The sequence below is a fragment of the Maylandia zebra genome, linkage group LG4 (assembly GCF_041146795.1).
Source record: "Maylandia zebra isolate NMK-2024a linkage group LG4, Mzebra_GT3a, whole genome shotgun sequence".
In the NCBI taxonomy this organism is placed as follows: Eukaryota; Metazoa; Chordata; class Actinopteri; order Cichliformes; family Cichlidae; genus Maylandia; species Maylandia zebra.
The window spans coordinates 30,168,216-30,192,405 of NC_135170.1; the positions used below are offsets into that span (position 1 = coordinate 30,168,216).

A 24,190-nucleotide genomic window follows, 5' to 3' on the forward strand; every position below is an offset into this window, starting at 1 on the left:
TTGAATTCCAGCTAAAGGCATATTTTAGTCGCTACTCAAACCAAAGTGTACTGTTACACAAAACAGGATTTATTCATAATTTTCTATTTTATCAACAGATGAAGGCTCCTCTGTCTTATTTCTCAATGAGGACTCTTGAACATTTGCATCTCTCTGCACGGTCACAGGTCAGCTTCTGCATAACAGTGGATGTCTTACCCTAACAATTATTTTTAATGAATCCTGAAAACACGTAATGTCTCCTTTAAGTTATATGAACTTAAGCTAGTTAAGCTAGATTAGCACAAAGTGTAAAAACATGGTAACATGGCTAACCTGGTTCACCCCTTACTCAAAACGTTTAACCTGTATGAATTACACAAATATAACATAATATGTTAATTTGCGAGCTGTAGAGTTGCTGGTATGTAGATTTAGTTTAGCTTTTTTTCCTGCTTTGTTCTCACTTTTATGCTAAGATAAGCTAAATATCAGTAGCCATGCAGTGTAAACATAAACTGTAGCAATTTCAATCATATCCTTTCTGAAACTATATAAATCTATTTCCTAAATGTTAAACTGGGATGCATCAGAGTCGACCCTGATGAAAGCGTTGGTCAGTCAATAAAGTTGTTCCTCTTCCCTTAGGTGTTGCTGGAGTTCCTGCATTGTGAATTGTTTCATCCTCTCCATGCACCTTGGAAGTAGGTGAAGTTGTGCCAGAAATTTTTGCTCTAAATGTTAAACTACTCATTAATTCATTCCTTCCCACCTCCTCAAAGCACTTAGCTAAAGTTTCTCCCACATAGGCAGATAGAGCCCCTCTGGGGAATGATCAGAATTCCTCTGCTGATAGTATAAGCTACCGCTCTCACCATTACAATACACCCACTGTTTTATCAGAGAGCACACACACACATGTGCAGTCATTTTACTTCAAACAGCATCTTTGGCACGGCCAGATCAAATGACACTGCAGCAAGCTGACACTACACTTGTGAGTCTTCATCTGGGTTAGAAAGAGAATGAAGCATTGAAGCTGGACTAAAGGAAAGATTTCAATCACACTCCTGTTCGCCTCATATCAGATTGTGTCACAGCTATGTTTTGTGTCCCCTGAAGCTCGACAGGCCAGAAACAGGTGCTCTTTTGTTTTTCAGCTGCAGAGACCTTGACTTTCCCCCGGAGCCATAGTTTTGGTCTAATGCAGTAACACAGGACATTTATATGTGCTTATAATTATTTTAAAAGGAGAAAAAAACAATCTAAATAGTACCGTATCACTGCTACAGCTGCTGACAGCATTCCTGGCATTCCCGGGGATATTTCGTTGTCTTTTATATTTTTGCTTAATTCTCTGGATAGCTGGAAGAATGTGCACAACATTACATCATGTCCAGATGCTTCCGGTGCAGACTTTGATGGCTGAAATGTCATCGATTTAAAACCTAAATGTTTTTAGGATTTAAAGACAAATAACGTGGTGTGTTTTAAGTGGTTCGTTTTAGACTTCTTACTGTCAGAAAATTTCTTTGATGCTTTTTTTCACCTTGTTCTCCATTTGTCAACTCTGGAGCTTAAAAAAATGAACATAAGGAGCCTTTCTGGGAAATAAACTAAGTAATCACTCACTAGAAGAGAACTGGGAGCAAACTGAACACAACACAATCATAAAACACATCAAGTCGTTCCATAATAACCCCTGGAAGTGGAGAGTGGAGTGGGAATAACAAATAATATAAGGAAAGACTTTCCCGATGTGAAGTTTCCTTTTAAATTAATCCTGCACAGTTATGGAAAGCCAGGAGGAACACATGCACATCGACAGCGTAATGCATAAACTACTGCCTGCTTAAATAAAGGATAATAAGTTTACATCTTTTTCAAAAATCTCTATATTTCCATTCATGAAGGCGTCTCCTGATTTTAGATGGTGATGATAATAGATGTTGTGATATGATGAATCTAATGTATATGTATGTGTTCAAAGTTCAAATATCAGAACCCGCGTGACTAGATTGTAATAACATCTCGTATCTGTGGCACCTTTAACCTCCGGCAACTTTTTGCCAGTGAGCCGGAGTTTGGGATTGAGAGGATAGAGAGTGTAGTGATAATAATACAATAGGTGAAGATGGAGGGAGGTGGAGAGGATAGAGGCAGAGCAAATAAAGAAAAAAACAGGCAATGAAAGAAAAGAGAATGAGGGAAGGGAAATGGAGTGCCTCTGTGCTTATAGCCGTGGCCTTCAGTGTTAGAGTTCCTGTTGTTGTGGGGTGGGAGTTTCCCTCTGTGGCGGCAGTGAGGGAAATGGCAGAGGATGTCTTTTTCCTGGCTGACCAAGAATGCCCGGCTCTCGAGGTCTTTTCTCCTCTCGTGTGTGGTTTTTAGTCATTTTTTGCCAAAGTTTTTAGTGTTAATAATACAAACATCTCACCACAAACTCCTCGTTTTCTTTTCATTTCATTTGGAACACTGATGCATTGCGGGTGAACTATTTTCTCCCTGGGGGCACGGGGATATCTGCTCTTAAACGCCCAACAGATCCTGACAACAGATTGGACTACACGTCCCAACATGCTCCCCTCACAATAGGAGGCGGGGGCCATAAATCCTGCCAGCCAATGGTTTTACGTGAAGGGGTTCTGTGGTTGGTGAGCTGCACGGGCAGCTGTTGTCAATGGCAACAGAGGTTTGCAGGGAAGCATGAGCTGGACAGCTGGTAGAGGGTCCTCTGCTAGGAGTCACATGAGCTCCCGGCAGCCAATCTCAAGCCTTCCGCCTTCCTCTATCGGCTGCTTCTTCTCGCTCATTTGCTGTTCTGGTTCTCTTCAGCTGCAGCAGGAGGGGGAGGGGAGATGGAAGGAGAGGAGGGAAGTGGAGACAGGGAGAGGGAGGGAAAGGAGGCGAGGCCAGCGTACACAGGGAACGAGTGAAAGAGAACGAAAGCGGAGAGCGGGAGTCTCTTCCTTCTGTGTGGCCATCAAGCAGAGAGGCGAGAATTGGACGTGCACACTGTTTCCCCTCTAGCTGTCACCCAGAGCGGCAGGGGAAGAAGAGGAAACAGAGACAAGGACAAAAGATGAGTGTCTAGCTGGATGTTTCAGGCTGTCACACTCAGAGACAGAGTTATGCCTGTGTGGAGAGGCGAAGCAGCAGCAGCAGCGCTCGGCTGCCAGGCTGCCTCGCCTGTGTGACGAGAGCAGGACTGCATTTCTGCTGGGAATACTAAACCAGGAAAAGAAAAGAGAGAAGGCAGGCAGCCGGTGATCTTGTGCCATGACTGGGAAGAGGAGGAGGGAGGAGACTCGTTGAAATCATGGACCAGGTGAGGATGGAGATGAGGAGGAGGGGAGGAAGTGAAGGGGAAGTGAAGGGGAACACCACCTTTAATGTGCTCCACATATCCACACCTCTCTGACACAAAGCACGCAGCGCAGACGCAGCAGCGGCTCCTGGTTTATTCATAACATGCATCACAACTGTTTTCATTCCCTCGAGGCAAAAACCAACTGCACAGCATGCTGCCGAACCCACGGTGTGTGTTTTCTGATTCACCCCCGGCGAGCTGGTTTTCACTCTGAGTGGGTGGGGAGGGGGGGGAGAGGCCGGGCCGGCAAAGGTGTCGCCACCGGCAAGTGGCAGGCCTCTGGAGAGATGACACAGTTCAAAACATCACCGGCTCATATCTTAGGTGAACACTTTGGAGATGAGCAACAGAACAGAATGAAAACAGGGGTGTGGCTGATTTTTACAGGATAACATGTCGTGAAGCGAGTGGCACCTTCACCTAGAGTCAGACAGGAAGGAGTAAGGGGATGGGATGTCGTGCAACAGTGTTTACATCCAGAGCGTTACTGATAGAGACCGAGGCAAGCCGAAATATTGTGTACTCATGTCACAGCCTTTGCAATAGGTCTCATCGCCTGCGCCACATGTTTACTCAGCGCTGTAACTTGATGCATGTCGAATGTCCCTCTCTTGCGCCCTAAACAGACAGTGTTTGTGACTGCTTTGGTGTATTTTATGACCTGTTTCTCAGAGCTCTGTTTGCAGGCTGATTGCTGCAGCTGTCTTTTGGTGTTGTCTCCACGGTGGAGGCGAGCAGCTGCTGGTAGTTTAGCAAAATGATGGATGGTTTAGAGGAGCAGAGACAAGAAGCAACACCAATCAAGTCTCCCTCCCTCTCGCATCTCCCCTCCATTGCCCTCAAATGTGTCTCCTGCTCATTGATTACCTCATCCCCCGTGTCCACCCTCCCCCTGTCTCACTCTGTTGCTTTGCGTCCTCTATGCTCCTGAGAGGGGATCTGGTGTGAGCATCAGGTTTGCGATGAAGAAGAGGAGGGATTACGGAGTAAATAGGTGACACACCCAAAGCCCAGCCCTTGCCTCGGGGTTAATTATTCATGCTGTCCATGGGTGGGGGCGTGCCTGTCCTGTATGTGTCTGCCTGCTCAGGTTGGGGTGATGTTAGCCCCCTTGGTACAGCAGGGATGATGTCATGACTGCTGCTAGCCAGACAGTCAGAGTGTCTTTGTTATTGTGGGTGGAGATATACTTAGAGGCAGGGGTATAAGCTAGCAACCCAAGCAGCAAACTTCAGGTAGTAACAGAGAGCTCACGATGTGTTTGGAGGACCTAAAAATGTCACGTATGACTTATTAACCAAGTCTTACACACACATTCTCATGAAAAGTATCAGTTCACCTTTGCAACAACAATGACAAAAAAAGAGAATGGTGTCACTTACTGTGCAGTATAGATCACAGGAAACAAAAACTATTTATAAGACTCCGCAGTGCTGTGAAATGCTGACACGGCGTGGCCTTGGTGCAGTGCTAAAGCTGGGTCAGTGTCATTTTAATAGATGGACTATATTGTGATGTAATGTATGATTATACAGTAGCACTTTCCTGTTCACATGACTGTGAAGCATTATCTGTTGTTTTTTGTTTCCTGGGTGTGTTTACAGTAAAGCAGCCGCGAGATGGTTCTTGGTACACAGTCTAAGTCTGAGAAACGTTTAGAGATACAGTGAGAGTTGGAAGCCTCAGCATGCACTAATATCACCGTGTGGATGCAAAAGAGGCATGCGGGCTTTACTGCAGTCATCGAAAGGCTTGCAAAGTTTACACGGCATCGTCACACGCTTTTGTCCTTCTTTCTGTTTGTAGCTGTCTATTGAAGGACACGCATGTACATTCGCAGTGATAAGGAGGGCAGAGGCTCAGTGAGGGACAGGAAAAAGGCTTGTGAGATAAAGCGCCTGTGAGAGAGAATCCAGGGCAGCAGCGGGACACCTCTTACTCTCAGAGTCCGTCTGCGATGCATTCTTCTGTGTCCGAGTGTTGCCACGATCCTCATCCTCACTGCACTCTCTGGTTTTATAGGCTTATAAATGTTCTTAGTTCAGAGCGCCTCCTTCCATGAGGATGATTAAACTATTAGACTAACTGCAAATCAGCGTGGGTCATTAGTGCTTTGTGATCAATAGTCATTAAGGGAGACATGGGCAGGGCTTGTGGTGACTGCTGGCGTGCGAACTCGAAGGCCGGAGATGGAGTTGCATGACCGCATCCATCACGCAGAACCACATCACTCTTTCTACTGTAACATCCTTGGACTCCACTGGAGTAAATTTGCAGGATTCACAGTTTAAAGTAAACCTTATTTATTTTATATTAGGCCTTGGTGCACTCCCCCACACTTCTTCCACTCTAAAACAAGTTGTTTCAGCTCGTCTCCTTTTACGCCAACTCTCTTCTGATTGTCTGCATCTTGCAAACTAACTCTTGGTGCAGCAGGCGGTCTTAGTCGTGTGCCTGACAGGGCTATATTAAGGATACCCACTATCTTTTTATTATCATTCAAATCCAAGAGATGAAACCCCCCCAAAAAAAAAAAAAATTATACTTTTGGCTCACCGGCACTACTTGCACATATGTTGAACTTATTATGTGAAACTTAATATGAGCAACCACAACTGCAGCTGTTTGTGTATGACAGAAAATAAGGCAGAGCATGATAGATACATTTAAAAGTGTGTCACTACATCAGAGGGAATCCCTGATACAACTGGATGAGGCACATTCATGTGGACAGGGGTGACGCTGTTGTGTTTGTGCTGCTGTCTGAGTACAGCTCCCTGGAGGCTCAGTAAAGGAGGCTGGGCGACATGTGTAACTTTAGTGTGTATATGTGTGCATATATATATCTATGTGTGTGTGTGTGTGTAAGTTCCTGTGGCTGTCAGCCAGAGTTATCTGGCAAATTGCTTTGTCTGTTTCCCATAGATGTGACTGAAATGGAATGCAGTCAGAATTAGCTCAGGGCAAAGCAGCCACGGAGGGAGATATTTTATGAGAGTGAAAGTGTGTGTGCCTGTGTGTGTGCGTGTTAGTGAAGAAAGGGTCTTATTAGGTTACAAATGAGATAGTGAGAGAGAATGTAAAAGACAAATGTGTGAGAGGAATGGATAAAGAAAAAGAAGGAGTGTGTGTGTGTGTGTGCTTCATGGTAGAACAGGTGGTCTAATCTGATGTCCCACCCATGGCACCCCGAGGCCTCCTGTCTACAGCCCTTCAGTCTTTGCACTCTGAAGAATTTCTCACCGCGGGGCAGCAAACAGTGAGAGACTGTTAAAGATAAACTTTGAATGTGCGCTTGCATCCAAGCTGAAATCGAACAGTCACCAGACGTGATATTAAAACCACGGCCACAAAAACAGCTCTGACCTACCCTGACCTATCAGAGCAAGGAGTCGGGACCTCTGTCTGGCGGCAGATCCTCTTATGGATGCTTGTTATAGCTGGTTATGTTTTCTGTGTGTTGAAGTAGTGTGAAAGACCCAGAATTTGTCAGCAGCGTTTTTGCATTCTGCTAAGATAATTAATGCTATTCATTCATACAGTCATTCAGTGTTTATATTGATATTTTTACCCATGTTTAGAGCTTCTCTGGTCTCAGTATGAGTTCTGTAACACTGAGTGGAGGGGAGTTACAATGACATATATCCACACTGCTGTAGGAAAGCAGAGTTCACAGAGGTACATAGTTCCTTGCAGACATTTATGGTACAAATGGCTGTCACCATATTATGCACAGTCTCTGCAGCAGCAAGTAGGCTCTAGTACTACTACATGCTTATCAGTGTAATACTTTTCATGCAGGCTTCCATTTCATGTAAAATCAACCAAATCTATAAAAGGAAAAAATTAAACTAGAACCTCTCAGAACCTGTAGTCAGCTTCATTAGTTATATGTGGAGCAGCACAATGGTCTGCTCTCATTGTTAGCTCTGCAAAAGACTGGCAGCCAGCTGGATTAGGATCCACCCCCCGCCTACCCATGACCCTGAATTGGATAAGTGATTAAGAAAATCAATTGATGGGTGGGTGGCTGTAGTATATTTATCAAAGCTATGAAAAACATTGCTGTCATAGTAAAAGAAGCTCTATAGACTGAAGTCAGAAGAGACAAACAGAAGGTGTTTTATCATTTCCAGCATTTTCAATCTCTTGTAAATTTTTATGTACAGAAGCCGGCCATCAAACCCATTTTAAATCAACATTAAGCGTCACCATCCGAAGCTTAAATTTGGATTTTTTTCCAGCATGATTTTTTCTATAACTTTCCTTTGAGCCTGAATATGATGAAATGTGTGCATAATAGCATACTGTTAGCCTTTTTCCTTTAGGCATCCAACATCTTGGAAGAAGTGTGAGCTTTTGACCCACCTCTGTGTCTATACTGAGAGATGTAGCTCAGTAATTTTATCATAACATGAAGGTAACATTTCGCACAATTTGATTAAATATACAAAAGAAATTAACTTGTTCTGAGGGAGTCTAGAAGAAGCGGCTCGTTGATTTTTCAAAGAGAAAATTTTAGATTTGTATCTATTCTCTAGGCTCTATTTTTCCACAGAAATCCTTTCAACTCATTTTTAAGACATTTAAAATGCAGAAATGCATTTAAACATATTGTAAATATCATGTTCATGTCAGGTATAAAGAGCTGTTTGTGCATGTGGAGTATCTTAGCACAGGGCTCATGTTCTTAATTCAGTTGAATTTTTAAGGCTGGAGATAACCAACTGTTCGAGGCCAGCAGGCAAACAATGCACAGATTGTCCCGTGAAAGAAAGTAGGACACCCATCTCCAGCAAGTAAACATCTCCCGCTCAGCTTAGGACCTCAACCTCAATGCACTTAAGTGGCAAGCAATGAATGCAGATGGCAGAAGCGGAGGGGGGGGGGGGGGGGCGTTCTCCCGCAGGGGTCAAAGGTTAGCCAGTGTGGCTAAAGCCCTTCCTGTCAGCAGCACTTTGCATCAGTCCAGCCAGGGAACGGCAGGATGATGACACGGGACGAGAGCAGCTGAGCAGGGATAAACCAGCCAAAACAGAGGAATGAGGTTTATCGGTTGCATTGGGAGACCGTCCAATTAGGAAGCCATTTGAGTCCAATTTAACCTAATGGGCCTGTTTGGCGTGCTCAGTTATCAGTTTGACATGTTTTCGACTCCCTATCTATTCCCACTCCTGCTCTGTCATCCTTGAGTCTCAGAGCAGCTGACTTCAGTGGTTGAGGTGCTGCACGAGTATGTCAGTCTGTAATGAACAGCTGCTGTTTCATTACTTTGATCATCTAACAAGCTAAATGGATGCTCTAAAGTTACTGGGCGCCACGGCAGCATATCAGTAATGACCTGAGCTTCATGACCCGCTGACCTCTTGGCCTATTCTCCTTTGTACTGTCCAACTTTTCCTTCATTCACCGCAATGACCCGACTCTATCACATCATGAGTTCAGACTCAGATTTTGTGGCTCTCATGTCCAGAATAAACTGTTCCCTTCCCCGTTTCTCACATGGCCACATATTTCTTTCCATTTTTAGGGCTCATTAAAATCCTTGTCATCACTTTAAATCACATGAAACCCCATAGATGGGAATAAAATGGAAAAACTCATCTGAGATACATGCAAGGACCTAATTTTGTTTTTATTCTCCACCCTCATACTGTATCTCACCATCTCTTGTAGGTATGGAGCCCCCTTGTGGCATCCAGATGCCACTGTGGCTCAGTTTCTATCTTTCAGGGTTGGGAGCGAGTATTATCTATTTAGGGAAATCTCTGTGGTGAGCAGCAAAGGAACAGATGGTTATCCTTTTACAGAATCCAACCTAGAATAAGACGATGTTTGCTTATTTTGTTATTAACAATGATGATGGTGCACATTTACATTAATTCCACGAGCAAAGTATATAATCCTCTCTGTCTTGGCCATTAAACACTGCAGGAAAAAAGCGTCACATCTCAGTTTGTTATAAAAAGCACTGCCCTCATTCTCAGATTTATGGTTAATACTTGTAGATCAACATCTTTATTAGTGATCTGTGTTTTGGAAAACAGCGCTGACTTTCCTTTTGAATTCAAAGATTTTACAAGTGAGCAAATCCACTCCTTTTATCTCAGTCTATGACTTTAGTTCAGAAACGTGACAAAAGCATTTAACACATGTGATCCAACTGTTTTAAGCACTTATAGATGTTTATATTAAAAAAGTGGTGACCTCTCTGAAGGTTAGAAATCTGTCAAAACGTTTCTCTTGTGTGGTCTCACGTCTCCTCCGAAATGAGAACACCCTCCTTTAAGGCCATGTCTAGACAAACTTATCTCTGAGTTTTAAGGCCAGAGAAATGCTGGGATTAGGGTATGATCCCTTCAAGCGTACGGGATTATTCAGTTTACTGTATATACTGCAAGAGGTGTGGCTTTATGTGCACCACAAAGCAGATCTGTCATGGCCGTAAGGTCCTTGAGACGATTTTTCTTGCTGCTTCAGAAAGTCTGATGATGTTTATGTTGTAGATTATAAGTTATGAAGACCTTGGGGGTGCTTGATTATTCTGAACTGAGTTATTTATGGTAAAACTTGCTCCATCTTTTTGTAATAAGTGCTTCTGTGAAGGCAGAGGATTAACTTCAAAGACTCAGATCCAAAGACAAAACACACTTTAATCCCCTAAATGTTTTAGGAGAAGGAAATAGTCGTCCTAAGATGCCCAAAATACTAAAGTCTAAGGATGTGACCATGTGACGTTAAGTTACAGGACTTTTTTTAAAGGTATGAAAATAAGGAACAAACATTTGCCTCTGGATCTGGAGCTTATGTCATTCTATTAATATACGAGTTATTTCTGGATCCTACTGATTCATCGGTAACCAGCAGAGAAATCTGATGCAAACATGTTGAATGATATTGCACTCACTGATTCCCGAATGTGACTGGAAAACATATCTCATCGTCCGAGCTCATTGCCATTGTTTTCCCTCATGCCACAGGAAGTGATATGAGAGAGAGGAAAAAGATCTGTGAAAGGTAAAGAGGCAGCAGACACGTTCAGCCAGCAGGAAGGAAACTCCGTGCTCTGCTACTGGAACCATGAGTGTCTGTTTATTTTATTTCTCTGTCTCTCAGAAGAGATTTAAGGGAAAAGAAGAGGTTGTCCTTTTGAAGAATGTGTGCCAAGCATTTATAGTAACAGTGGCCATTTATAGAAATAGTGGAAACCCCTGGAAGCTATTTCAGCCCTTGTTGTTTTTTGTATTTGTCTGGAACTTTGAGGAATAAATTGATGGGGAGACACACTGGCGATCTCAGGATGCTAATTCTCCACTCATGTGTACTGACACTAACACCTGAACATCGATTAGTCTTCTTGTTAGACTCTGGGCATTTCCTTCTCTTTGTTCCTTTATCTCAAACACTCCCGCATGGCTGTTCTTATCAGCTGTCTCCATGTTAAGGCCTGCTTCTGTATCAAAAAGAAAACTCCAAGAAGTTGAGGCCCAGCAGTTCATGAGTGGAGATGAGATAATGTATAAGCTTGTACAGGAAGATGGGACTTAAACTCTCTTTACAAAAGGCTTATATGCATAAAAACCCATAAACCTCTATCTTTGATACAAAGGGTTCTTTTTGCAGTGGAAACTGGATCGTGCACTATAGGATATGGCGTATCAGCATGTCCAGTGTAAACCCCAGGCTAGCAGTAGTGTGTGGCTTGCATGTGTGTGTGTGTCTGCAATGAGTCACTCTCTCCATCCTACACCCAGCTCAATGTCTGCTCCAGCAACAAAAGCTCTGAGCCTAACCTGTCTCTACCTTTGCAGATTGGGTGCCCACAGGCCTTTAGTTGTTTATAGAGGAATGAGCGAGGCAGCTGCAAGAGCGAGTGGGGATTACAGTGAAATGTAGAGATGGGTGAGGGAGGCCTACAGGTCAATAGAGAAACAAGGAAAAGAGTATATGCTATGTTATAATATCAAGGAGGTTCGTTACTGACCATAGCTACAAAAAACAAAACAAAACAATGAGCTTTCAGTGTGCCAAGCTGTTGTTCCCTCTGCTCTTGGTGTAAACCTAAAGCTTTCTGGGCATTACCTGACAGAGGGGCATCAAACGAACTGGTAATTCAACAGTCGTGACTACGCTCCATCCCTAGCACCTAGTTCCCAAAATACCTGTGATGTTACCTACTTGGTCCGTCTAATAGTGAATTCAAATTGAGCAGGTTAATAGTGAGAACAAGTGTGAAGCAGACTATCTTCTGATGTGAGGAAGGGCAACAATGTTTCTCCCAGAGTTGAAGTTCATTTGGGAAAACGGCTGTTTATTATTTTTCGACAAGCACAGTGCAGAATGACAGGAAATGAGCAGAGAAAAGAGAATAGCTTGCAACTTTTGGGAACTGAAATATGACCATTGCACAATCTTAGTCTATATATGCTTATCCATATTAATAAAAACATTACTAACACTTTCCCTGTTAACCTTCCTGTAAACCCCGTTACCACTTACAAATGACGTCACATTCATCCGTGTCAATCTCTTTAAGCATGCAGAAATAAATGGAAACCAATTACTGCAAAATGGCTACAAAATCCAAAAGCACAAATGAAAGGTCTGCATCATTTTGTAAATGAAGCTCTTAGAAATCAGTGTAGCGTGAATAGAAAGCATCTTCTGAATGGGGTTCAGTCGCTTGGCACAGCATCAAGTGATTACAAAAGCTGCGGCAAAGGCTGCAATTCAGGCTCGGTGTTTAACTACTTTTATTTATGTAGCGGTATGCGGTACAGTTACAGTCCCTCTCTGTCCGTTTAAGCTGCCTGGTCAGCTGTTTCCTCCTCTCGTGCCAGTTGTCCGGCCAGACAAAGAGGACTCCTCTGTCATGCGGGGGTGGGGGCGGGGGGGGTGGGGGTCATGGCTCTGGTTGGAATCCATGGGGTCATCGCTCTCCCTCTCAAACTTCCCATAACACCCTTCAAAGGAGTGCCACGGGAGCTTTTATGTCTCAGAGTGAGACATACAGCAGAATTGCTTTCATAACTACATCTTACTCACACATACATAAATATTTCAACCTGTCTCTTTCTCATCTTTGACACCCACGTTGCAATCACACGCTCACATATGTTCAGATGTGCTTAGCAATGAGCAGCTGAGAGAATTACTACAGCGCAAGCATATGGGAGGTCAATTTTTAGGTCATGTTTCACGCTATCAAACCGAGAACATGTTAATCAGCCTTTTATTACATTTGAAACAAGGATTTAAAGATGGTTACTCTTTATAATAGATTTGAAAGCGAGTGGGAGATAGTGTACCTTGGCAGGATTTCCACAATGTTTCCTTTTGGCTCTTAGCAGTAGGAAAACCCTCCAAGTACCATCATTAAATGCAACAGTATCAAGGAGACGGATATAGAGCGACTCTGTAGAAGCTTAAGGAGAACGATGTTGAGAAGTTCTGGCAACTAGACTCCTCAGACATGAAGTAAGCGTGTGCAGAGGGCGTTACGGACATTTACTGAGAGGCTGGGCACAGTAACTTAGGGGAAGTGAAGTGAAATAGAGGAGATATGAAAGAATTAGGAGATAGAAGCCTTGGGCGTGAGGACTGGGCGGGGTTAGCTTGGAATAAATGGAGTGATAACAATGAATAGTAGCATCCTAGTGCACAAGCTGTGCGAGGTGGCCTAGAATGGTATGAGGAATGCCCACCCACCATTCCATCCATCCGTCCTGCCGCCTTTACAGCCTCAGCCAGGCAGCGTCGGGCCAGCGGAGGGAGGCGGGAGTCGAGGGGTGGGGGAGCGGTCGAGCGAGCAAATAGGATGATGGTTGTTTATGGGTTGGTCCCACAAGGCGTCGGGCTGTGTGCGCGATTATGTAACGGCTGAGGAGAGGCTCTGGATGCTCTCTGCTCATCCCCAGCTGACCCTCGAGGGAAAGAGATTGGGGAGGGAGGGGTGTCGCCTCACATCACAGTCACAGATCGGGGCTTACTCAGTCAGTCGTGGGGGACATACCCAGCGCCTGAGGATGTGTGTCAGTGAGTAAGCCCGACTCAGGGATGTGTTAGCCGTCAAGTGCAGGAGAAAAAAACGCTTTCTTCTGCCTGCACTTACTACTCCTTCCTGTCCTTCAACAACAACCTTTTATAGCCACCTGCTCAGATATAACACACAGCCCCTCAAGTACACAAATCTTTCTCTCCCCCTCCCTCCCTTGCTGCACCTCTTTACTCTCAGCCTACCAGCAGCCATCAATAATAGAAAGCCCATTTTGCTTGCCTGACAGGGAAATTAATGTGTTGCGTGACTGTGGATCTGCATGCAATATGGGATAAGATGTGGACAAGCCCCAACTCAGGAGGGGTCTCCAACATAGGATCGCTCTTCCCACAGAAGAATGTCACGGCAAAGACTGATTTATGCCTCCGATTGCTTGAATTAAAAACATACTGACCGCAGAAAGAGGCTGCAGAGTTAGATCCTGATCCCAGGTCAGAGTTAAGATATAAAGTGTCCAGCTGCACATCCCTCACACTCCATGAAACCCCCCTTTTCCCACACCAGAAACCAAGCTTTGTGAACCAGACCGTCTGCACCATTACCCTTCTTACTCTCGGAGACCATCTGCCCTTCTCTCCCACCTTAAGACGGGGATACTCCAGCTAAGTCTCTTGCTCCGCCATGGTGGATTTACGGACAATCTGATATTCACTGAAACTACTCTGACCGCTGTAGATGTGTAACCTGGGGGTGGATTTAGGACACATATGGTAATTGTCTGTGTCAAATGAGGGATGAGTGAAGGTCATAGCTCTGGCTTTCGAAGAGTGTCCCCTGTAAGCTTTTGGCAGGGATTGTGTGTCTCCAGGCAGGCTTGAAGCAGAGGTTGGAGTCCATGAATGGAGACTGAGCAGACATGCAGAGATGAAAGCTGAATTGGCAGCTGTGGCTCTTGGCGTGGGAAGACTCCCGTAAGCGGCTTTTTCCCACTATGATTCCAGTTGGTTTCCTCACAGGCAAGGAGGTTTTGAAGTGGCTCCCTGATACTCATACCCCTTCAGAGTAATAGCCACATGGGTCCGCCCCCCCCCCCCCCCCCCCCCCCCCCCCTAGCTTTGAGTCATCACAGCAGCCAAAGACCCCAATCTCAACAATTTTATCTTCTTTTTAAAAAATTGTATTTATTTTTTATCCATAGCTCGTGCTGAAGTTTTTATTTGCACTTTATATGATGCCATGGAGCATATGTAGTTACACTGTATCCTCCTGGCGGCAGACTACACTTCCTTTTGTACTTATGAGTAAACTTCCTCTGACTACATCTATTGAGTCACATGAACTGCATCCAAAAATACAAATCTCAACACTTTTCCGAGAATACACAGACTGCTCTGGGTGGGAAAAGAATTAGAACAGCTATCAATGAATTATCCTTTCAGGCTTTCTTTAGCCTTTTTTTCTGTCATATCCACATTCCCGAGATTCTTGCTACTCCTGAAATTATACCTAATGCATTGTTTTCCCAACCCTGTGGTTAATTTTACAGTAAATACTCATTGGGAGGTTGCTTTTCTGTGTGATCTATGATGATTAGGCAGCTAACTATTTGTTTAAGCAAAATGCCAGAAACTGACTCACTCATTTCTTTATCTAAATCTGAATATTTGCTGTTTAATTGAGCTCTGTTGAATAAAGTGAGTATTTTGTGGGTTTGAACACATCACCTTGGGTTACAGAGGTGATTTGGTTCCCTTATGACAACATTCACAGTAGGTTCAAGGTTCTTTATTTGTCACATGCATAGTTATACAAGTATAACACACAGTGAAATGTAGCCTGACACGCTCCTCGACATGTGCAAAAAAATTTGGGGGGGGGGGGGGGGGGGGGGGTGTGTGTAGAGGAAGAGCATTATATATATATATATATATATATATATATATATATATGTAGTATATACATTGGGTGAATGTGCAGTAGTAGCAGCAAGCAGGTGAATTCTGTACATTGATATGAATAGACATCTGACTATTTTACAGGATAGACAATATAAACATATTTAAAATTAAAGGAATTGAAATGTACATTGTGCCTTGGTTTAGTGTCTGGAAGAGTCCTGACTCAGTCAATTATAGATGATGTGAGAGGGCGGGTGTGTGTGTTTAGGGCACGGATGGCTTGGGGATAGAAGCTCCTCTTGAGTCTCTCTGTCCTTGCCCGGAAGATGCGGAACCTTCTACCAGATTGCAGAAGTTGGAACAGTTTGTTGCCAGGATGGACGGGTCCTTCAGTATCTGCGCTGCTCTAGTCCGGCATCTCCTGGTACAATTTAATCAATAAGACGTAATGTAGAGTCAGACAAATACTTGTAGTGCCTACTGTAGTTTACGTTTTAGACATTTTAAGGGACAGACTGTGTCAGACTGTGTTATTGTTGACATTTCATAGGTTCAGCAAAGAAATAGGACGTTCATATTGTATGTTTTGTTTTTATACTTCATAGGTCAGCGATAAGTGGTTTAACAAACAACAACAAATTCCTCAGTTACAAGGAGTGGACTGAAAGTGACTGAAATGGCAGCTGGAAAGCCAAAAGGAAAACTTGAAAGCCTGGAGAACTGTTGTTCAAGGCCACTGCAAAAGTTACAAGAAGGTCTGGCTCCTCGAAAGCAAAATATAAAGCAATGTGTAATAACTATACATTTACAGTCACTTTCCAGATTATAGGAGTGCGTTTAAATTTAAGTCCATCTTTATACAGTGAATTGAATATTTAGTAGGACATAAAACTTTTTAAAATAGCACCACATCAAAATGATGGAGCATAAAAGTGTTGCATATAAGAATACAACACTGGTTAGATCTAGTTTGTCAGGTTTCACTTTTAATTTCACCGATAATTATTGTGACACAGTGACTTTTATACGCGCTGCTTTTGCATTTTCACAGTACTCGAATTCAGTTTCTAAGGTACTCCGATCAGAGCTGTGTTGGGTGTGCTTTTGGCTTGGAGCCCTCCTCTCGTTCAGCGCACAGCCAGAGGGAGCCCGCATGCTTCGCGTCTGCAGGGCGGAGCGCACAGATTTATCCAACGCACCCTCATTTAATTTGACTCTCTCCGTGTGAAGTTTAGTACTCTAAAACAGCTCACTTCCGGTGCAGATAGCAACCATAAAAGCTTAAAAACGGCTTTAAATCGACTAGATACCTTCTCTCAAACTCATCCACGTTTAGAGCATTTCTATTGATGGCAAGTCCAAAATTGCCTCCCCCCCCCCCCCCCAGCGAATAAAAATAGACTGTTAAATCTTACGATAAATGACTACAGCACTAATGTTTATCTACAGCTTCCAGAAATATTTTTCTTTTGGAAGTTGTTTCTTTGAATTTGGGAATTTGGACACATTCCTCTCTCCAGCTTTACTTTGAAGGCGGAGTCTCTTGGCTTCCTGTGCACCCCCTCTTTGTATTTTGATGCCGCTACAGTCAGTTTCCAGGCAGGGCGAGTTCGCAGGGACTTAGATATGTACAACTGATGCGGTCTGCCGGAAGAAGAAGGAGAAGAAAAGGAGGAGGAGGCGGAGGGGCAGCGCACCGGACTGCCCCAAACAACGGGAAAAGACTTGGGAGTTGTTTTTTTTCCTTCTAGGAGGAAGGAAGCTGGAAAAGTGTCGAATATATAAGTTTGTGTTTGGAGCATTGTTACCCTCAGAGCTCCCTGTCTGCCTGTGCGGCAACAAATCTGCCTCTCCTTGTTGCAGCCAAACAGTTTCTGCTGTCCAATGAATGGAGTTGCTTTTTGCCTTGTTGGAATACCTCCCTACTCTGAGAACCACGTAAGTACGCCGAGCTGACAGTGTGGTCCTGCTCCTTACTTGTCGTTAGAGGTATTGATACTTGGACATATTGCGCTGTGGAGCGGTGCGCGCTCGGGCCGGTCAGAGAGCGTGATTTCCTAAGAGGATTAACTGTAGTTTACATAGCCACTGTGTACACACACACTCACAGTCATACTGTACAGAAATAAGTGTTTGATCAGAGTTTTTCTGCAGCTTTTGCGTCGCTGCTGTGGACGCAAGTAGTGCGCAAAGAAATGAATTTAATCAGCCGCTTTACGAAAGCGAACGTCCCATTTTACGCCCGGGTGGGTTCAGTCTTTTGTCCGCGTCTGGACTGCATCGGGACGCGGAGGAGCTGTCAGTCCAGACGGGACGTCCCAAATGGGGATGGTGCGTCACTCCTCCACTAGTATCGAGCTTCTCCTCATAAATCAAACATATTAATCACGCGGATTTGGCTGCATGGGGAGTCTTAATTGATTTAGCTCCATCAGGGGATGCTACCTTTAATCAAAACTGGTGGTCTGCTGCTTTTAATCTGTTACAAATAAGCTGTAAAGTGGTGGGAGATGACTGCTGACACACGAAGTGGTGGTGTAACAGTAAATGAGAAGATGGAAAGGTGTGACTTGGTCTCAATAAGCATCACAAGATACCGCGGCCACCATCACTCACTTACAGCAGCTGTTTTAAGCCTGCAGAGATATACATGCAATGGTAAGTTGTTGTTTTTTTCTCCTGAGCAATGCTCTGGATGTCTGTTGGTGTGGCTCTGGAGCTGTGCATTGAAGCACTCATAGTGAAGTCATGATGTGAGAGGAGAGGTCTGCTTGCATGTGTGTGTCTGCTCAGATTTAACCTCTGAGGGTCCTTATCTTCTTGTGTGATATGGCTCCACCGTGAAAATGCAGGACTAGCAGATATTTCCTGTTCTTTGGTAAATTGCATTCATCTTTGTGTTTGACAGGGTGACGAGGTTATGTTTGCCAGTATCTCTGCTGTGTGTTGCAATATTGCTCTGAAATCATCAACCTCCGCTGTCACTCAGCGGAGGTTGTCACACAGCTTGCTAAGTACACGAGGCTCCGAGCCCTCTCAGCAGTACCTCATCCCTGCTGTTCTGCCCCGGTGCTGGAGTTGTACAGATCCCCTCAGCTGTACAGGACACTGAAAGACAAGAGTTCACGTTTAAAGAGCTACAGGATCCACATTAGGTGGCACAAGTCAGAAGACTGCAGTTCATGTTCTGTTTGGTTGGTTTGTGTTTTGCACTTTGTGTTGCTATTTATGTTAACTTCCACTCAGCAGTTAGATTCAGACACCAAAAACTACTTGGTTTAGTTTAGAAAAAAAATGTTATTTGGGTTGAAAAGCTGACATTAACCTTGTATGTTGAAAAATGACAGTGTCTTTAAATATTATTTATTTATTTCTATGAATGAATTCAGAGCGAAAAACCTGTCTTACTATTTCCTAAACCCAGTGTTCCCAGACCAAACTCCCATGGCACCAAGTGTGCATGCATTTTTAAAGCCGGCTCAATGCGGACTACAGATTAATATAAGAAAAACAACTTGTGCATTCCTGATCTACACAGCTGCGTTCGGTTTACTGGCCGGGTGCTGTGTGTGTCTGCTCAGATTTAACCTCTGAGGGTCCTTATCTCCCTGAAATAGCAGATATTTGCTTTTGTTCTTTGGTAAATTTCATTCATCTTTGTGTGTGTTTGACAGGGTGACGAGGTTACCTTTGCCAGTATCTCTGCCGTGTGTTGCAATATTGCTCTGAAGGAATCAACCTCCGCAGTCACTCCGCGGCGCGCTCAGTCTTGCTGTAATTAGGAATTTGTCTGTTTTTATAGCTCGGCTCTACATTTTTTCCCTCCTCTCTGTTCTTGCAGAGTTTATCACCTCCAGCAAAGAGCAACACTTCCTCTTGTGTGGTCGCACATTGATTGAGCCTCTGCTGTTTTATGTCACTGCAACAGAGCTGCGAAAGCCCCTTCAGACCCACTGAATTCACTTTTATCTGTTATGTAGTATCACAGTAAAACATGAAACACTTTGATGCCGTGCGTGTTCCCACATAAAACTGTAATTGAAATGAACAGGAACTCATAAAATTCAAAGGGTTTGATATCCCTCAGAAAGCCTTAGCTGTCTCTTGTTGCAGAGGCTTCTGTGCTGAGTTCAGCTCGTCTCATTTCAGTCCCTGATCTGTTCTAAACCCTGTGCTTCAGCCAACACCCTGCTCTTCTTTTTAGCAGTGTCTTTTTATTTATTTTTTATGCGATGGTGCAGGAAATGAGTCGCATACATCCATCAGCACAGATGGAAATGATCGGGATTGTTCTCCTCTCTTGCCCGAGTATTGGCAAGCGCACAATTGAACATTATTCCTTAGCGAGATGCAGGATGACACTAGAATCTAATAAAATGTCTAATTTGTCAAAATGAGGCGCAAAGTGAATCAGGCTTTGTGTGTTCCTCCAACATTCGAGCACAGAGAAGAGGAAGGGTGGAAAGTGTCTGTGTGATGAGAGCAGTTATGATGTTGTCCAGTGGGACTGGTTTAATGTTGTTAGCAGTTCTGCTCTAATGTAGCAGTGCAGCGTTTGCGGGTGAGATCGATACCGGCAGCGGAGAGCAGGGAGGGGGAAGAGGGCAGGATGAGCGGCACTCCTGATGTCTAATGCTGCATTGTGCCACGTGATGCTGGAATATGTTGATGATGGGAAACATGAGAGCACTTTTATGAAAATCTTGCCTTGAGCTGGTCGATGTTAAAGCTCACGTTTGTCCCTGCGGCACGCCTGTGTTTGTTCACTGATACACTGCAGACTAACGCAGCATCACCCTGTAGCTGTTATTATGTGCAAATCCTTCAGTTCTCTCTACTGATCTGGAGACAGTTATCACACTGAGGTCCAGTCTCAGAAGTTGCTCATTGCCTCAGAGAAAACCTCTTCTGGCAGAGGCAGTGGATCACAGGACAACCACCTCAGAGAGGCTGCAGACCTCAGACCACAGAACAGTCTGCAGGTCCAGGATCAGCTCCTGGTCAAGGCAACCTTAACTGAAAGCATCTGTAAGAGGCTGCAGAGGAAAGCATTTCAGTGATCATTAGCAGATGGCCTCACCACGTAGTAGGCACATCGCAGAGCAGATGCTGCAGTGCTGACTATTTTACAGATTTTCAAAACGGTTAGGCTTTCTTGGACTTCTTTTTTTATTTTACAAAATATGCATTTTCCAAAAAACGTTTTGCTTTCATTCACTGCTCTGTACTGTTAAAGTAAACGTTGGTTCACTTTACCGTCAAACAGGTGGTAAGTGTCACCGCCACCATGAAGCAGAGTCACATCTGTAGGTGAATCTGCTAACAGGACCTTCAAGTTTTAATATCCACATTTGGATCCGAAGTATTCGTACTGAGGGAGTGATAGCATGACATTATCGTATCGATATTTGTACTTTTAGTCATTTGGTTACATTGTTTCATTTTGAGGATGGTAAAACAAAAATGTTTAGGATCAGCTGCAATGTACTAATACTACAACTCATAGGCTAATACGACGTATAAGCTGTGAATATTTCTTTATTACACCATATATTGCAATTAAATTGTTTAATATAGCGATTCAATTGTTAACAGTGGAGTCAAAAGATAAGCCAAGTCAGGAAACTGTACAAAAAAAGCCCCAAAATGCATTAATCTCTCATTAAAGCTGTTCCACGATTGTTGTGCACCTTTTGTTTTTGTTATTCCAGCCACGAAAGTAATTCCTTTGCTTGTATTGTGCATTGCATTATGGGACAGGATTGTCCACAGAATCAAACAGAATCAAGCAGTACCCAAAATATCGGCGAAGCTACACAGAGCACACTGTAAAGTAAAGTTTGTGTTTTCTCTGTGTTATTGCAAGATGTGTTGTTGAGATTTGGCGCTGTATTAAAAAAAGAAAATCACTTAAATTGAATGGACCATCCTACATCAGTCAGTTCGTACCTCACACCTCCTCCCCTCCGCCGTCACCCCTGCTGCATTCCTCTAACCCAGAGACAACAGCTGCACCGCTGCTCTCACACCTCACATCCACAGTTATTAACCCTGTGAGTCTGTGTGTGTGTTGACACATGTTAATGACACTCAGACACAGTCAAGCACACAGGTGTTCGCAAAATTAGCCACTCCTGCTTGTTTACATCCTACTTAAAGGGTCAGAGTTACACCTAAAACTCATAATCTGTGCGCAGGTGCATGAAACGTACACACAACAGACACGCACAGATGCTTTTTGGCATTGAGGCCAGTCTGAAAACTAGCTCTGGGAGAGTTTTAATTTGGCCTTCTCCCCCATGTGTGCATGAGGAAGTCCTTGATGTTGTACAAACATGGGCCAGCCGGTATAAAGGTAGGCGAAGGACATCAGTCATCATTGACCTTGTTTGCTGTGGTACAAGGGGAGCAGCTGTTGTAGCTCTGCAAAGCAGGCGTGTTTCTGCTACTAATGGCTCCTTATTGATCTTCCTGTAGGTAGTCAGCCAGTCTGCATTTCTCTCTGCCACGGTTAAGCATCAGTAATTGGTTTAGTTTTGTTTTTAAAAATTTTACATTTGTATCTGTTTATTATGCAGTGGATGAAAGGTGAGGACTTTTATAGGGTGTGCATGATGCTCTGTGCACATGTGCAACATGTTCTCATCCCAGGATGCAGATACTGCTGTTCTGTCCCGGTGCTATGGGAGTTGTAGAGATCCACAAGATCTCTTGCTGCAGAGCCTCAGCAGCACTGGACAGTGAGGGATAAGAGTTCATTTTTAAAGAACTACAGGATAGCACAAGTCATAAGTCTGCAGATCACTTCCTGTTTGTGTTTTGTGCTTTGTTATTGGGCTTTCACTCGCTATTTATGTTCAGTTTCACTCAGCGGGTAGGTTTAGACGCCCAAAACTACTTGGTTAAGTTTAATGGAAGTGGAACTCAAGTTTGTATATAAACCATCATAATCAAATAACTTGATATTTGTGCTTCCTGGGAGGCATTGCTGTTCTCTGAAACTGGCCAAAGAATTAAGAGAATTTCTAATTATTTACACACTGGTGAGACACTCTGCTGGGTGAAAAGTGACGGATCTCATACCTACCTAGCCCTTCTCTTGCAGGGCACGCTCGGCCTGTGTTGTGCCTCAACTGGGAGATTTTCCTGTGGCGTCTGACTGGCAGGCGGTGGGAGGTTTGGTGTAAAACAAAGCCTCTCTCTCAGAAACAGATGAGAGCTAATTAGATTCAGCCTGTCGATGGTCTGGCATGCGTGAGTACCTCTTTGTATTTGTGCCTACAAAGACGCTGTGTTGGTGTGTGTCTCGAAGTGTTGTTTCTGCAAAGGAAAATATGAGGCTGTTGTACATCACATTACATTGCATGAGGGGTTTATTGTTGACATATTGAAGAATGAAGAGCACGCCAGGTCTTGTTTGGAAATGCAGACTTGACTCTGTCTGTATCTGCTTGCAGGATCAGTCTGAAGGCAGCAGCTCAGGGTGAGGTTTGACTCAGGGTCAAGGTTCAGAGGTTAGGGGCCCCACTCGTCACACACTTGGCCCCCAGTAAAGAGGCTAAAGAGGCAGGCGGGAACGCCTGTCACTGTGTGCAGCAGGGGGGCACAAGGGTTAACCAAGGGCTCCTGTGTGACTGATTTACATTCACATCATCTGATCCTGCATGTTGTTTCGTCTCGGTGTCGACTGTGCACAGTTCTACTTTTCTTGCACATGTTCTGTTTTTGCAAAGAGAGAGCTGTCTTAAGAGCGAGTGTGTGTTTGCAGAACACTATATGGAGCGATGCATCTTGCTCTCATCAGCTGTGCACTTCTTTTTTTTTTTTTTTTTTTTTCTTTTTGCAAACAGCGGGGATTGCACTGGAATGTGAGAGAGACTAGGGTGGAGGAAGGGTAAAGAAAAAGGGAAGATAACAAAATCGGGAGAATCCTGATGAGTCATGTGAGGGGAAGCACTGAAAGGTAAAGAAATAGGAAAGAAAAAGAGGTTGTTCCTCCATAACTTCCATATAACCACCCAACTTCTCCCTCTCATCATATAATATGCACCATTTGCACTGATTGCATAAGTGGATGCATAACGAGCCCATTAAAATCCTTTTAGTTTCAACCAACCAGGCTGATTAGAAAACATCAGAAATTGTGTTTATTTTTGTTTCAGTGTGTCTTCATGATATGAATCTCCAATTACACGTGATGGCTCAAGAGCGCTAACGTAACTTTCTTTTTCGGTGTGATGCGAAATGTTAAAGCATCCAAAGAAGAAAAAGAAGAAGAGTTGTGTTTGCTTATTAATGAGATGATGTTTGCTCACTGTATTTAACTTCTCAGAAATGCTGCTCTGTTGTTTATACTGTAAATGACAGCCGGCCAGGTACCGTCCATCAAAGCTGCAGTTGTGAGTTGATGAACTGTGAATTGCAGGTCACACACACGGTAGATCGCTGTTTTTTTTCATCGGAGGTTGAGCGCTGACTCACTAACCTCTATCTCTGTTTCCCAAACATCCCAGGCCGCAGTGCTGCAGTGTGCATGCACGCGCAACAACAACAGCAACGGTGTGTTTCGTGCTATTTGTAAGCGGTCTCAGACGGGAAGGCTGTTTTGACAGTCTGGTGAAATCATGGGACAGAGATTATCAGGAGGCTAATGAGCTAAGGATGCTGGGAAAAGATAAAGCGCTGTGGTTTTCCTGATGCCTGGTGGTTGAGCACAACATCGTCTCTGTTTACATATTCGCTTAGATTCTCTCAATGGATAATCCTAGTCATACGATTTATTTGGTTTGCTGGTTTTGTGTGTAACATTACTCTGAGATGTTGTCTCACTTTGTTATTGTGCAGCTTTAAATCAGTAGCTTGATGCTGCTTGTATTCGGGTTTCAACACTTAACAAGAAACTACAGTCAGAAGAGAAAAAAACATCCTTGCTAAAAAAAAAATCCA

At 43.9% G+C, this 24,190-nt stretch overlaps 1 protein-coding gene across 2 annotated transcripts in view; it reads left to right on the forward strand.

Moving 5' to 3' along the window:
• Positions 1–2,908: 2,908 nt before the first annotated feature.
• arhgap23a (Rho GTPase activating protein 23a) overlaps positions 2,909–24,190 on the forward strand; it is a 66,239-nt gene continuing 44,957 nt past the window's right edge. The window contains exon 1 of one of the 2 annotated variants that reach the window (XM_004552369.2): positions 2,909–3,307. In XM_004552369.2, coding sequence (XP_004552426.1) covers positions 3,299–3,307 — 9 coding nt within the window. In that variant the 5' untranslated portion in view covers positions 2,909–3,298. Of the gene's footprint in view, positions 3,308–16,856; positions 17,183–24,190 lie in introns of those variants that run through there. The other variant, XM_004552367.3, reaches the window with a different exon arrangement.